Genomic DNA, 16,140 nt, shown 5'->3' with positions numbered 1-16,140 from the left:
AAAACAAAGACCAAAGTGGCAAATGTCTGAGCAAATTCACAGTAGATGAAAAGATTGTATTTTTTAAAGTAAAAAGAGCTTCCATACCCTGCGGAAGTCTCCATAAGCTGAAAAAGACAAAAGTGTCCTAAGATTTCCTTCACTTAAGCCTCACTTGCAAGAGCTAATTGCATTTCTGCTTTGCTGTATCCAGCTTCCTTCCAACAGGAGATCCTAGTAGCTTAGATCCAAACTTCACATGTATCACAGGTCTCACAATCAGGGTCTCTCCTCAATTTGAGCTGGATTTTTTTTTTTTTTTTTTTTACAGAATTACCATGTACTAGACACAGATGCTGCTTAACAGGAACTATACCATGAAAGCAGACTAACATGAACAAGCCTGATAAGCATAGCAAGACAAAACAAGAGAGATCTAAAGTAACCTGCTCTGCAAAAGAGGAGATGCAAAGAACTAAGCATAACTACCAGGAAAGCAAAAAGTTAAAATTACAGGCCTGCAGTGTCTGTGTATGGCTGTTTTTTTCTTACAGTACATAAAGACAGCTTAATATAAAGCTGCACTTCTACACTTAAGATCTTGGTACTAACTTCAATATTCTCTTTCAGGCAACAGTAAAAGCACAGCAGGCGTGACACAATTTGAACTTTGCATGACTACTGAAGTTCTCTTCCTACCCTGTTGTTTATGAAACAACCAGAGTTGTTCTACAGTTAAAACAGCTACATTAGACGTAGCTTAGGGCTGCTTCTGCATGCTGCCCCGTGCAAATACAAATGGGCAGTAACCAGCCTTTGGGCGAGAAGTTACAGCTCAGTCAAAGCGGGTATATAATCTTCCATGAGTTACATAGCTTACTTTTAAATGTGGCAAGGAAAAAATAGGCGTCCAGGGGAAGGAGATCAGCGCTGACAGGGCTTGTCTTTTCAAGCCCAGGGCAGCAAGTCAGTTCATGGGACGCACAGGAGAGCTGCACAAGTCACACCCCGAGGCAGCCCGACCGACCGACCGCAGCGCACGGCCAGGCCAGGGCCGCGCGTGCGGGCAGGGCCAGGGCAGGGCAGGGCCGAGCTGGGCCGCGCTCCGCAAGCGGGCCCCGCCAGGCCGCCGCCCCCGCACAGCCAGAGCAAGCCCAGCACTGGGGCGAGAAGCGCGGCCGGAAACCGCCACCCCAGGGCGACTGGAATGGACCAGCCGCGACCTGCCCGGCTCCCAGAGGGGCGGCTCCGGCCGCCCCGGCCCCGGCCCCACCCCGCCTCAGCGCTGCCCGCGCCCAGCCCGCCCCCACCCCGCCATACCTGCCCGCGCGGCCGCCACGGCCCAACCTGGCCTCGCGCCTGGCAAGGCCCCGCCCCCTCCGCCCCTATTGGCGGCCCCGCCCCACAGCTTGGCTCCCATTGGGCGAGCCGCACCGGGGCGGAGCCCGGCCCTACCCGCCCGGTCCGCGTTAGCGGCGCTTCACCCTGGTAACGCGCGGCCGCGGTCACGTGACGGGCGGGGCGCGCGCGGGTGTCAGTGTTTTGGGGGAAACCCTCCCAAAACAGCTGCGAGTGTTTCAGGAGCGACCCGCGAGCCACGGCAGCGCACAGCCCGGCACCGGCGGTGTGTGTCTGCCCCAGGACAGCCCCGGGCCGGGGTTCCCGGGAGGAAGCGTGACCCGGAGGGGCTGTGCGCAGCGCTTATCCGGGAGGGTCGGGCCGCACCTGTGGCTCCTCCGTTCCCCACTCCAAAGCGTGCCTTTAATAGCACCTATGGGCAAAAAGCCTCGTGATTCACAACGCGCTTTCTCAGTCCGAGTGCCACACGGCACGGCGCCTTGCGGGCTTGTTAGCCTTGCACATAAGCGGACCAGTGGGCATTTTACTTAGGGAACAAAAGAGAAATCCACCCCTTGACTTGACCCGTTTTGTTGGAACTTGCAATCGCTGTGTGTTAAGCGGACCCCACACTGGCCTCAGCACCTCGGCTGGCAGTACCCAGGAGCTCCGTGCACAGCCCGACACCTGCGCTTTCTCTGCAGGTAAAGCCCTTAAGCTGTCGGGGTCTCCGCAGCGCCTGGAATTTAGAGGCGGCACAGTGCAGCCCGAAGCGGAACGATGCCGCGATGTACCCGGCCTCTCTCTGCCTCCTTTACCTGGGAAACCGCCTGCACCCCGTTCTGAAGCGCGGGACCGTCCTGCCTCCCCCTGGGCCCTCAGCCCGCCCTGGCAGCGCGGGAGCCCGCGTGGGCCCCTCCCGCGCCGCCGGGAAGCCGCGCCCCTCCGCGGGAGGCGGGAGCGGGGGCCGGGCCGCGCCGGGCGGCCCGCGGGAAGCAGAATCAGCAGTGACGGCGATGCTGACCCCGGCGGCCCGACGGGCGCCGATTCTGCGCGGTGGGAATCCCCGCCCTCCCCGGGCCGAGGGGGCGGTACCGGGCGGCGGAGCGGCCGCGGGTCCGGGGGCTGCGCCCGTGTCCCGCAGGCGCTCGGAGGGAGGATGAGCCAGCGCCTCCCCGGGGATCAGCGGGCGGCGCCGCCCGCGCAGGTACGGGAAGGGCCGGGCGGGGCAGGCTGGGGCTCCCCCGCGGCCCAGGAGCACGGCAGGGGAGCGAGCGGGGCCGAGGCGGCGGGAGGAGCGGAGCGGGCAGTCCCCGTTCGCCCAGCGGCTGCTGCGCCCCCGCCAGCCCACGGCTTCGGCCGGCCGGGACCGGGGCCGGGGAGGGAGGGACGGACGTGGTGGCTCCTCGCGTATCACTCAGCTCGTCCGTGTGCCTCCCCCGAAAGGCCAGGATGAGGGGGAAAATGCCCCGCGTGTTTACAGAGCGTAAACACATAATGTTTGCACCCTGTCACTCCATCCCGGTGCTCTTCGGGGCAGCGCTTGTGCTCATAGGGAAAGTGCGGGCGTTCTGCGTCTGGGAATGTCCAGGGTCTCCTCCCCATGTAACCAGCGCTGGAAGGATTATTCTGCATGAGTTGCTCGCTTTACATTGGCTCACGGGTTTGGCTGGTAGGGCCGCTCTTAGACAAGGGAGAGAGGTAATGGGCTCTTGTTGGAGTCTCATAATTATATGGGTGTGCAGGTCAGCGAGGTTAAAACTGAGTATTGAGCACATTCTTTCGTATTATCTACCGTACTTGTCCAAAATTATTCTCTACCCTAGCCAAAAGCATGGAATCAGCTGTAAAACAAGTATATTTCAATTCTCATTTAAAATGAATGGCTATGAATGTGACAGTGGAAAATTGTGTGCTAATGGTGAACTGTGTTTTGTGTAGTGTAGTAAATTTGCTGTGTCACACTTTAAAGTACTAAACTAGGCAAAATGGGGCTTTACCACCAAATTTAAAGTTTTTCTGTGTCTAACCTATGTTAGAATAGATGCTTAAATATTTTTGACAACATACTGATAAATGATAGTCATTTGGGTTTGAAGACTTGCACCTCATTTTTGACGTTGTGGGACCTCTGAAGTTTCTCTTCCAGAGTTTGTGGAAGAAATTGTCAGGTGAATTGGTGCTTTTAGATGCTTTTCTTTTTGGTGGACCTGTGAAGGCGTTTATTTTCGGTATCCCTTAGCAACAGAGGTACTTCTTTGCAGATACAGCTATTTGAATGAAGCATGTGTTGGTATGACAGATTTAAAAGCAGATAGTCATCAAAACTCTTTCTCTATTTAAGGAAATTTCAATATGCTGTAATGTAAAATTAAAAAAAATTGTGCGTTATAGGAAACATACCTTTGTGAAGAATAATAAAAGAGAACTCACCAGCTGTCACTATCACTTTTGCTAAAGTAAGTCTTTCACTAACTCCTGTAAATTTGATGCCTCTTTGGATGGCAAACAGATGTAAACTTGCTGCAAAGTTGTCAGAGTGGGAAGGAGTTCTGCTCTGGGAAAACTACAGGTAGCTTGAAACTCATACTTTGAAACACAATGACTCTGCATCTCTCTGCAACACATGTGAAAACAGAATTTACATGGTGTTTAGAAAAATGGAGCTTGTTTCTTGTTTGCTTCTGTCTAGTATTGGTATGTGGTATGTCAGTCCTAAAAATTCTTTGTCTGATAATGGTAGATGTAATACACTTTATGTATTGTAATGTTTCTAGAAACAGGTCTTACTTTTTTTATTCCAAGGTTTTCTTTGCCCAAATTTTTACAGTGCCCTCTTTGAGTGGTTTACTATTCCACTGTTCTCTCTGTGGTGCATACTTGCAAGTTAAAGTAGTCCTGGGTAAAATTCCCCACCACCTTCCTCCTCTCTTCTCCCCTTTCAATAAGAACAAGCCTGTCCAAATTCTTGACCAGGAAAGACCCTTGAAGCTGTTGGCCTTTGCGCTTTGTGACTGCATTGCTTTGCATCACTTTATTTTATGAATATGTCATCATTTTTCTCATGACCATGTTCATACTTCCTGTTGTGGTCTCTTGCACACAAACATTTGTAGCAGATTGATGTTTGAGTAACCTGCAAGTGAAAACCCACTCTTCTGGTTACTCTATGAACAGATGGGTCTGGCTGTGTAATCTATCTTCTCCTGTTCACTGAATATACAATTTGGCTTCCTCCCTCTACACACTTTGCTTTGGGGTCTGCGTGTGTGTCTTCCTTGAAGAGCAGAGTTGCATTCCTTGAGTGAAAGTACTAAAGCTGGGACAGCTGTTCCAAGTTCACAATCGTTGCCAAAAGGCATTCTAGGAACATTGAGACAGTTTTTTCCTGCTCTTATTTAGCTGACATCATATGCATGTGAATAGGTGTACCTGTACAGATCAAGGTTTCAGGTAAAGTCTTATAATAATTTGGCAGTAGGGATATTTTTAACTTGGTCCTAAATTTAAAAAGTAGAATAGAAGCTCTACTGCTGAAGAGATTTGTGCTGGAAGTGATAGTGCCAATTTGAGTTAATTTCCTAATTCTCAGATTATTTTGCATGTTCCTAAATTTCTTGCTTTGGCACCTTGACAGCAGCAGTAAACCAATAAAATCCAAAGGTTGTCAGCAGTGGTAGATGATGTGCATGGAACTGCTTTTGTACTCTCCCTGCTTATTTTCCCAAAACTAAGATTTCTGTTTATTTCAGCTTAATGTCTGTGAGCAAGTTCCCAATTCTGCCCTCCTTGTTTCAGTTTTTCCCTTCTGTCATAACCTTAAAGTGCAGCTTCTGTGGTGTCTGACTTGCTAAAGCTGTTCAGGTGTCAGGTCAGCTTTTTACCTGTACTTGTGGACAAGGAGGCTCTGAAATACAATACTTCGTGCTTGTATATATGCCTTGCTTAGCAATCTGAAGATGCTTAGGATAGTAGAAAGTTGACAATTACAAAATTTTAGAGTTGTTTAACTTGAAACTTGTTTTTGAATTTTGGAAGCCTTTATAAAAGATCATCTGAGAGAATAAAGTCTAGCTGGAACAATGCTTATTTAAATTGATTATGATAAGAGGCTTGTAAACAGATAAATTTTTTTTCTGCTGGGAAATGTGCTCTGCTTTAAAAACATAGAAACTGGAAAATGTAAATTGTTGCGATAGTAATTGTACTTAATGAACTGATATTTTTTTATTCCTGAGGAAGGGAGCTGATGAAGTAATTCATAGGCTTCATGCGTAATAGAAAGAATTCTAGACAAATTACTAAAATGGTTACAAATCTGTTTGCATCTGGAGTATATTTATTAGTTTGTGTTATGTAGTAGGTGGTCTTGAGTGTATATTCCTGGAAATTAATGTAAAGAACAGGATTTATAGCTCCATAGTGGGTACCAGCAGTTACTTTAAATAACTTGGAGAGCGTCTAGTCAGGTATTTTCCACTTGAACTTTCTAGGCATTCAGCTGTTTTGTTTGTTGAGTATTTTCCTTGGGCTTTCTAGTTACAGGATTAGACTGTGCTTACTTTGTGGGGCTAAGGAGGAGTAGTAAATGAAAAAGTTAATTCAGTCCTGAAGCACAGACCCTTTGATAAAATAACCTTCGCTGTTATTTTTTTTCCTTATTTTTGATATATTTTGATAAATTTCTCTAAAGAGGAGTAGTAAATGAAAAAGTTAATTCAGTCCTGAAACACAGACCCTTTGATAAAAATAACCTTTGCTGTTATTTTTTTTCCTTATTTTTGATATATTTTGATAAATTTCTCTAAAAAGTTCAGAGGAGATGAAGTACTCAAGTGTGTACATGTTTGCATGTTCATACTGCAATAAGTACAATGAAGAAATGTTTCCTAATTGAAATAGTAAAAGTAGCATTTTACTTCAGTACTTTATTTAAATTCCAGATAGAGCTAGTGGGGTGATTTAATATTTTGACATCCTGCCAGTTTAAATTCAAGTACTTGTTTTCCTGAAAGATAAGTTTGTGTCTGAGTTCCTTCCACTTTTATCTTCAAATTAGTGTTCTCTGCCAGATTTCTTGGATTTTGATGTGTTATCTGCAGTTTTTGATCTACTGCAGCTTTTTCCCTTGAGTTTTCTGCTTTTAATTTGTCTCATGCATATGATGGGAAAAAAAAAAAAAATCTGTTCTCCATATGCTTCCAAACACATTCATTTTCTGATTTTGAAAACTGAATCTGCAGATTTACAGAGTATATCTAGGAAAGAAACTGAAGATTCCTTTAACTGTTAATTGAATTTTTTTGCTTCTAGTCTTGCAGACGTCTTTAAGTTACTATCAATCTTACAGACTCAACAGTTTTCATCTGTTTTGTGCTGAGATGCAAATATTCTTTTAACTTGGGCAGTAAAGCTTTTAAGACAACTGAGAAGACCTAACAATCTGCACTAAGTACTTATGTCATTACCACAGTTAGGAAAATCTCAGTTTTTATTCCTAAGAAATTTTAAAGAATTTTTATTTTCTTCGGATAGGTAGAGGATGGATTATTTTTAATAAATTTGATCTATGAACTCAATGAACTGACTTAATCTCTGTGGTTATGTAACACATTTTAGTTAACTCACCTTCTTTGCTGTCTGTTAGCTGAAAGCCTTTTAGTAAAGTACAGGTGGTTTTTTTTTTTTTAATATTAAAAATCTCACATGAATCCAATTTCCTTTTTTCCTCATAAAATACCCATGATGAGTCTTGTTTTTAACTTGATACCACTATTAAACAGTAAATTTCTCTCTGGACTCTCCTGCCAGAAACTTGTCTACCATTTGTAGACCCCAATGAAATACACATAATTTTGGAATGTTTCAACTAGGTTTTACAGCTGGAGAGAAGAATATCCAAGTGAAGGCAACTTGCTGTGCATTCTGAACTGCTAACACACTTGATTTAGGAAATACTTTGCTTTGGTGCCATTTGTTCATCTTCACTAACTTTTGATTTTTTTTAAAATCTCCTTTAGTTAGAATATCGGTTTTTATTAAAAAGCAGGAACAAGCTGTTAACAGTCTTGTTTATTAATATCAGAGGTTCACACACAGGTCTTTCTGCAAAATATTATATATTTATTTCATCCTTTGAAAATTACCAGAATGGTCACCAGTAATGGTTGGAAGAGCTGTTTTTAAAAAAATGAGGTGGCTTCTGTGTAGTCGAGTAAAGGATGTCAGCCATGAGCAAGATCCAGGTGTTGATCACAGATCAGTCCTTTCTCACCTCGCTGCCTTAACATTGTTGCTTGAGAGGATCCAGAGCAAGAAGCAGAGCAAGTCTGTCGTCAGCACTCCTGGCCTTGAAGTTTAAATAGCTGTACTTACTGCATCTGTGAGTGTATCACTCTGCTACTGTGATGTCTCTCCCTTAATGGGAAGGAAGCACTCAAGATTCATAAATGCTCATAGTCAAAAGGGACAACAAGAGTCAGAGGGGCCTGCAAACAATCAGAAAGTTCTGTTAGTGCATTACACACTTGGCATGAAAGTTGCTATGTTAGTCTATATAAGTGCATGGCAGTGGGCTTTGGATAAAGGAGTAGGGTGAAAGGGAAGAGAGGAAAAGAGATCACTAGTCTGATTCCAACATCAGTACAGCTGATGAGGTGTCCAAGGTGCTGGGCGCACTCCTGAACTTGCTGGGAGTACTTTTTAATAGATACATTTCCTCACCAGGAAGGCAGGTTTCTTTTTTTCTGTGCAAATTACCCATCGTGTGCAGTCCATTCTTTCAGACCTTTCTGGAAATGGGCTTGAGAGGTTCAGGGGTCTGGGATAGCCTTGATCCCTCTCTACAGTCTGTGCCCACATCTTGGCCTTATTCCTGTGCTTGCACTGTACTGTGTTGTGCCTCTCTCTTGGAACTAGACCAAGGATGTTTGTCCTGGGGGAGTGCTACCCTACCTCTGCATGGCCCCTTCTCCAGCCAATCTTGTTCTTTCTCATGTTAGTACCAACAATTGTCTGTTATTACCAACAATCCCTGGTTGGCTCCACATCCATCCAGTTATCACTGTTTGGGACATACACATTAGCCCCTTATCTTCTTGGATTATACAGTTAAACGTACCAGAGGAGAGTCCAGCCTTTTTTGTTTCTGGTGACCAAAGGTTTGTCACTTCTAACAGAGTACAGTGGATATGTTACTCTTGAGCTGGTGCTTCACTCCTTTGAAGCTGGAAATTTGTTAGTAGGGAAAGTAAGGACCAGAAACCACCAGGGGTCCCCACAAGATTTCACAAGTAGTGGTCCTATGTTTTGGAAACCTCTGTAGGATTTTTTCCTTGATCTCAGTGGCTTTATTGTGTCTCTAAATAAATTTTAATTAAGACCTTAAAAATCTGTGGTTGATGCTGTTATTGAGAAGACGCTTGGAATTAAACTGAGGATAGTGGTGCTTTTTCACATTTCAATTTGACCGTCCTAAACTATATTGAACTTTAATGAAATTATTTGAAAGATTCTCCACTCAGGTGTGACCCTGAGTTTAGGAATCTAAGTTATGGACTGGTCAGTGCATTTTTCTGATGAGTTGAAGAAAAGTAGCATGATTTCTGGTGATGTGTAAAAGCTCTGGTTCATTATATAACCCTCAGATGACTTCAACACAAGTCCACATTAAAAAGGAGCAAAAGCCTTTAAAAACTGTAAAGAGACACTATTGTAGTGTCTTTTCATCAAACAGAAAATGACTTAAGACTCAACAAACAATAGTTACATTGTCTACAATGGAAACTGCAGTCATGGTTTCTGCCCTTCAAAAGAGGAGGATGGGTTTTACCTTTCAGTTGTCTTAACGAGTTGCAAAGTTGTATCTCATCTGAATATGATCACAGAAGGGACACCAGAGATTTTTTTTTTTTTGGTCAAGGGAACTCTTCATATTTTCTTTCCTAGACTGAATATTTGCAAATGTAGGTACTGTCCCATTAGTTTAGATATTAGTACTGTATCTTTCATGTATTTTTGCCTTGCTCCAAAGCAGCAGCCATGGGCAGAGTTGTTTATTGTGATTTGACTAAGGATCAGTACCTGTCTGTGAAGCTAAAGTTTTGAGTCATACTTGCTTTCATACTTAGTTCAGGTTCATGCTAAGGGATTATGATGTTAGCTTTTCTTTTTCTTTTCTGTCCTTCTTTTTAAACTGTTGACTGAAAACCCCTTTAAGATTTTACCACTCATGGAGCTGCTTGTGACTCTACCTGTGCAGGAGACTACTCTCCAACTCTGATAGCAGAGTTTTTCCTAATGTATCAATAAATGGGGTTAGTTTAGTATGCTTAAATTGGAGTTTTCAGCTGATCCAGCTAGTTTGGTTGAATGCTATAAAGTGTTCCCATTAGTAACTGGCTGTGAAAGAAGCAATGCCTTCCATCAGGTAGGCTGCTATCTTTGTGCCAGTGGGTATAATTCTTCAGCTGTCACGATGTGGGTAGCCATGACATTTTAGGGAGTGGAGATGCAGTGATTTCAAATACTTTATATAAACTCAAGTCAATGCCCTTAATGTTTGTCATCATATGACCAGAAGCATGAGTTTGGTATTCATCCGGTAATTAGGCTCTCAGGTTTTAGTTTTTTTTTTTTGTTGTTGTCTTCCTTTTTTTTTTTTTTTTTTTTTTTTTAATGCTAAGGTGGTGAAAAGTACTACCAAAATGAGTATTTATTATAGGTTCTACTTTAGTGAAGATCAGGTCTATAGTGATGATATTCTATACTGGTATTTGTCATAAAAATGAAGAAACTTTTTCAGGCTGGTGTTATATTAAGTGTTTTTAGCTAAAATCGTTAAGATTCAGTAGGACATGAATATTGAGAGGTTTTGTTGCAGTTTTAAAGCTAAGACTGTGCTTTACAAATATTATTTTTTCCTGTGGTTTGGTCTATGTTGTTCTGTTCATGTTTGAGTAGGTCTCTTTCATCCATGTGTGTCAGTGTTGTTTTGGAAGCAGCTGTGAATGAAACTAGTCTAAGCTTTACCTATGGATATTTTTGGAAACTGGCTTTTTATTTTCTATTTCAAGGCAACTTAGGAATCTACTACATAAATTCAAATAGAAGTTTTTAGTTTTAAAACTCAAATAGCCTTAGTTAACTGGCAGTGCTTCTTCATAACTTTGTTTTTCCAAAGATGACTTAAATATTGACCAAGATCCTTTCCTGAGGATCACAGAAAGGTTTAGGTTGAAAGGGACCTGAAAGATCATCCAGTTGCAACCTTCCTGCCATGGGCAGGGATACCTTCTACTAGACATGTTGCTCAAAGCCCCATCTGACCTGGTCTTAAGCACTTCCTGGAATGGGGCATCTACAATTTCTTTAGGCAAGCTGTCCCAGTGCATCACCATCCTCACAGTAAAGAAAAAAAGTTTTTGATTTTTTTTTTTTTGGGGTGCTACAGAGAATGATCTTCCTATGTATTTTTGTAAAGGTTGGTTAGCATAAGAATTCCCTAAATTTTAAGTTTGAACTATTGAGTGTCCATAAGAATTTTTGTGGTTGAAGCTTAACTTGAAGTGTTAAGACTTTTTTTGTGCCTTTTTGCAAAGAAATCTGCTAATGGTCTAAAAAATACAGTGAGAAATTCCTCACAATTCATTCACTCATTTTCCAAATCCAGAGTTTGGAAGATGAGTGATGTTCTCATCCCTCTTAAATGTTTTCATGTTGCAGATAGAATAAATAAAGGAAAGCTAGATATGCCGAGTCTGTGGTAAAAATGTAAATGTAATTTCATGCTGGTAAGATTAAGAGTAGCTGCAACATGGCTTTTGTTGTAGAACTGTTGTAAAATTATTGTAATTTCTGAGTTTAAAATTTCTTTCTGATGGGCGGGTTTATTTAAAAACTAAAAAAATGCAGGATTTTAAATTAATTTAATATGGGAGGTTTAGAATTTAGTGATAAAAGCTTAATTCTGGTTTCATTTTTTGGGATGGTGTTCTGGCAGTGATCCCCATATATATATATGGATACATGTTAAAATTTTAATTTAAGAATGGGTATGGAAAGTGTCTCTGTCATATTATTTATCTCTTCTTGAAATATGCAGTAGTTGAAATCTTAAAAATAAGATTATATATATATACATATACATATATATATATATACACACATATATATACACATATATATATATATATACACATATATATACACACATATATATATATATATATAATGCCTGACTGTTTTATAACAAGGAGTTACTTTTGGAAGTTCTTAACAGTTAAACCATTTTAAATTGTATATTGTTTTCAAAAATTTTCAGCAAATTACTCTTTGGTTCCTGTTGCTGTATTTTCTCTACTGTAGAACATATTGTTATGTGTAAAGCTTGTATTGATAATTTTAATTACATCTCCTTTTGCTTCATGGGCGTATAGCATTCTCACTAAGTGCTGTACTCTAGTTGTTGGAAGATGTATGAGAGTTAGAAGGCAGATGACTGCTTTTTAGCTTAGTTGTTAGTAGTGAACAGAAAAATTTAATTTTACACCGATTTTTTAATTAATCATCATTCTTAGTTTGAAAAAGAGCTCTTTTGTTAAGATAAATTATTGTGGTTTATTGTTGGTTTGTGATTTTTGTGTTGATTGTGTTTGCTAGGTTCTTTGTTGTTGGTAGGTTTTAGTAGTTGTTTTTGATTTTGAACTATTTCAAGCAAATTTGAAATCTGGAAGAGTACTGTAAAGTTTTCACTCTACCCCCCTTCTGGGGAAATAACAAGCCTTAGCTGCCTTTTTTCCTTTGAGATACAGGTAAGTGTTTTTATGGTATAACAGAGCGCATTCTGGAGATTTACTGATTCCTTGGATCAGCTGTCAGCAAATGTCTTGGAAACCAGAGTTTTTATTGGCCTATTTTGTCGTTTCCATAGACATGTCTCTGCACTGGAAGTGGTTCCCTCAGCTGACTCGCTTCTGTGCTTGACCTTTTAAATGTAGAGCTTGAAACAGAAGCAGGATATCTGATGTTGGAGAGCAGAAAAGTGCCTGTGGTACTAGACTGCAGAAAACTGCACAGCCTTACGTGCTTTTTCTGCTATTAATGTAGCTGTTTGTTCACTGTTCTCCTTTGCCAATGTACTTCCTGCCTGCACTGTATTTAATTAGATTTTCCACTATATGCTGTGCCCGAGTGCTCATTACTTTCTTTGCTCTCTCTAGTCATAACAGGTAAGATATCCTTCTTTAGCTCTCCGTTCTTCTAGGTTATATTTGTTCTGTACTGCTGCTACCTTTTTGTAACTTGTAATACTGTCACCATAAAAAGCTTTTGCCAAAGCATGAAATACTCATTTTATTTTGATACAAATTTCTTAGTGTTTTTTGAATATTCAAGTAGGAAGTAACTTTTTTTTTGTGTGTACATACAGGTTATAAAGCAGCTAAATGGAGTCTGAGCAGCTGTTTCATAGAGGCTACTATCGAAACAGTTACAACAGCATAACTAGTGCAAGCAGCGATGAGGAGCTTTTAGATGGAGCAGGTGTAATTATGGATTTTCAGACCTCTGAAGATGACAATCTCTTGGATGGTGATGCATCCATTGGTAAGTTAATTTCACTTTAAAGTTTCTCTGGGTTGTATTTTTATGTGTCGTGAGGGTTTTTTGTTGGTTTTTATTTTGTTTTGGTTTCTTATGACCAAATCTGATCCTTTTCTGTTAAGCTAATGTGTTCTTCAGATAGAGGCTTTAAACCTGAAAGGGGTTGAACATGCTTCTGTGTGCTTGCCTAACAACTACATTGTATGGGATGACTTCTCTTACAAGGCAGATACTAACAGGCTGCTGACAAACGTAAAACTTGCTGTCAAGTAAAAGGATGTCTCTTCTGCAGCTACCTGGTCTTTCTTCTCTGCAGTGGGATTTTGGAAGTCTCAATGTCTCCAATGTTTCTTTGATTCAAAATATAACAGGCTGTTTTAATCATTACTTCTAGAGATAAATCTGTTTTGCCTCATTCAGCTTCACCTTTGCAAACAAAAGCCAAAAGTAAGGGTGTTGTTAGAAGCACCAAAAGCACAATATGAGCTGAATTTTTGACTAGATAAAAGGTTGTAAAGAAAACTTTCTACAGTGAACACTGTAAAAGCATTGAAGTAATATGAAGAAGAAAGAACTGGGAAGCTCTTTTTTTTTTTTTTTAAGAAAACAGTTCAGGTAGTGAAAGTATTAACATTCATATAGCAATAGTTAATGAGTTGAACTGAAGGAGGGAAAGAAAGTAATTTATGTTAAAGATACTAATCTTGTTTAAATGTATGCTCTAGTCACTTAGTCTCACTTTGTTTAAAATAAAACTCTGCTTCCTGTATTTTTTTGCTTTTTTACTGCCTTTGCCTCTTTTCTCCTCCCACTAGTATTTAGTTGTTTTTCTTCCCTGCAGTGTCTCTTCTCCATATGTTTTGCCTTTGCTGCACTTATCAGTTGGATGTTGGTGCTGTACTAGATGGTTGTGCCATATCATTATGAGCATTCTTCTCATGTGTATTCCTTCTGTCTAATTAGATACATCTTGAATGTGGAATTGTTTAACTTGCATACCAATACAGGTATCACAAGCCAGCACATCTTCAATCTCTACATACTCCTTCTGGCACATTATTTGGAGATGCTGAAGTCCAGTGCTTAATAGTTGGGAAATTATTAAGTGAACAGCTGACTTCCATATATAATTCTTTGTTCTAAGTATCTGGCACTTCTAATAAAGTGAGTGCCTTGCTTGTCTTAAGATAATATTTATAACCTGTACTGAAAGACTGAAGCTACTCTGGTTATTGTTCATATAAATAATTTCCATCACTTCAAGCATGAAGGAGAAATGAGTTTACAGTAAAATAAATCGTTCCAGAGCCAGTGTTCTGCCCTTTACTTGTTGTGAAATCTGATCCATAAATTGAGTCCAAACAGATGAGGTGGTTGTTTTGTTTGCATTGTCAAAATTGGTGCTAATTACTGCACATGCCAGCGGCTCCCATCTTGTTCTAACACTGAAGTAACACAATGTGGGTTGGTAAGTAAATAGGAATGTATTTTCTTTCTTGGAACTTTAATTTTTTGCTAATGACTTACCTGCATGCCCCAGTTCTGGACTCCCTGTAAGAGGCAACAAGGGTAATAAACTTTATTATTTTATTTAACTGAATGGTGATTTATGTGTCTCCATACATGGAAAATGTTTTATTGTACAGTAAATTATAATAAATGATTATAGTAGATGAGTAGTAGAGTATATGAGTATTTGATCAGAATCTGATGTTTGTTTTCTTTTTAGGGTGGTAAGAACATACTTTGAAAAATGTTACATATAAACTTCCATTCAGGAGGTGAACATCTGTGTTTCTCATTCCTTAGGTGTCCAAATGAGTCAGGTGTTTTTTCTTCTGTGTTTTTAATACAGCAAATCTCATTGACAAGACAAAACAAGGGCTTTCTTGCACATGCCCATTTTGTAATTCTTTCTTACTTAGCATCAAATGTTTGGGATCTTGTATTATTATTATTACTATTATTTAAATGCTCTTATCCTTTAGCTGTACTTTTGTTCTGTTAAGTGTAAGTACAGATGGATTCAGTATGGACAATATGGAACGTTTCTCACCTCCTGAGGAAGGGCAGGACCATCCCAGTAAGTGGAAGATTACATGCTTCTCAGCACTGCAGGCCCTCCAGAGCATGATGTGAATGTAGAGGCTTCAGGTCTAGCTCTGTGCTTTAGCAGGTGAACCCTGACAAAATCAGGACTCTATTTAAAAATACGGTGGTTTGAGTTTGTGGGACTGGAAGAATTTATCAGCCTGGTATCTTAGCAAAATTAGCAAAATGGCAACAGTGTATCTGCAGTTCAAATGATTGTGGAAATAACGTAGATAAATTGAAAGCTGCATAGCTGCAGAATGTAAGCTTGTAGTACAAATGAGCACAGATGTGAATTTATGCAGTAAGTTGCCATGGACAGTAGAGTGTACATCAATATTTTACAGTTTATCTACATTATAAAATGTAGAATTGCAGATTTTTAAAAAAATCAAGACCATGTGAGGAGAAAAGGAAGAATTAAAAATAGCCTTTCTTTATCTTTCTTTTTTTTTTCAGCTAATGAAAATGGAAACATAAGTTGCACATACATAATGTAGATAAATGTCTAACAATATGGAATTTCTAAAGTAATTATAGTCTTTCCCCCTCGTTCAGAGGGTTGAAAGTTAACAGAAGTCTGCTTACTTCACTAGGCTTGCTCAGTCCCTTGGCTCTCAGGACAGCAATTCTATAAAGCTGCACTGAACTGCTATTCACATTACCACTCATACTGAAGTGCTTAACTGAGGTTTGGAAAGCCATTGAAGCTCTTACACAGTGATGAATATGCCTTGTGTTGAAAGGTTGTGGAAATTGGATGACATTGGGAAAGAATGCTAACCTCATATATTTCTTATGTGGGAAATTCCTTGATACTATATGGGACTGGGCAAATGAACATTAACTGAAACCAGTAATCAGAAAGTCCTGTCACCTAGACTCTTAGGTTTCTTTAATATTTAGTTGATAGCAATTTGTCTTTTTAGTATAAACTTAGTTGAAAGACTGTGGATAGTTCTGTGTTGGGTAATCACCAATTATTAATTATCTTAAAATCAATGCTGTGCAGCAATCTTGCCTTTATCTGAAAGCATGTATGTGACCTGTCCTTCGGTGTCTCATATGAGGAAAATACAGAAATTGTGATGATGTAGCATTGTAAACCAGATACATATGTATATATAGTAA

General features: G+C 40.6%; 2 protein-coding genes across 26 annotated transcripts in view; one reads left to right on the top strand and one right to left on the bottom strand.

Annotated features, from left to right (window-relative positions):
• The window catches only part of NEK1 (NIMA related kinase 1), a 44,276-nt gene extending 41,970 nt beyond the window's left edge, over positions 1-2,306 (bottom strand). For 18 of the 24 annotated variants that reach the window (XM_072928385.1, XM_072928389.1, XM_072928393.1 and 15 more), the window contains exon 1: positions 2,136-2,306. The gene's annotated coding sequence lies outside the window, so the exon portion shown is untranslated. Of the gene's footprint in view, positions 1-859; positions 1,256-1,299; positions 1,657-1,685; positions 1,751-2,135 lie in introns of those variants that run through there. The other 6 variants (XM_030271358.4, XM_030271359.4, XM_041715836.2 and 3 more) reach the window with 4 other exon arrangements.
• Positions 2,307-2,374: 68 nt separating this feature from the next.
• Positions 2,375-16,140, top strand: part of CLCN3 (chloride voltage-gated channel 3) — a 60,551-nt gene continuing 46,785 nt past the window's right edge. The window contains exons 1-2 of one of the 2 annotated variants that reach the window (XM_004176172.6): positions 2,375-2,524; positions 12,746-12,921. In XM_004176172.6, coding sequence (XP_004176220.1) covers positions 12,762-12,921 — 160 coding nt within the window. In that variant the 5' untranslated portion in view covers positions 2,375-2,524; positions 12,746-12,761. The remainder of the gene's footprint in view (positions 2,525-12,745; positions 12,922-16,140) is intronic. The other variant, XM_030271378.4, reaches the window with a different exon arrangement.

The sequence above is a fragment of the Taeniopygia guttata genome, chromosome 4 (genome assembly GCF_048771995.1).
Source record: "Taeniopygia guttata chromosome 4, bTaeGut7.mat, whole genome shotgun sequence".
NCBI lineage: Eukaryota > Metazoa > Chordata > Aves > Passeriformes > Estrildidae > Taeniopygia > Taeniopygia guttata.
This window is presented reverse-complemented; position numbering and strand designations above follow the sequence as displayed.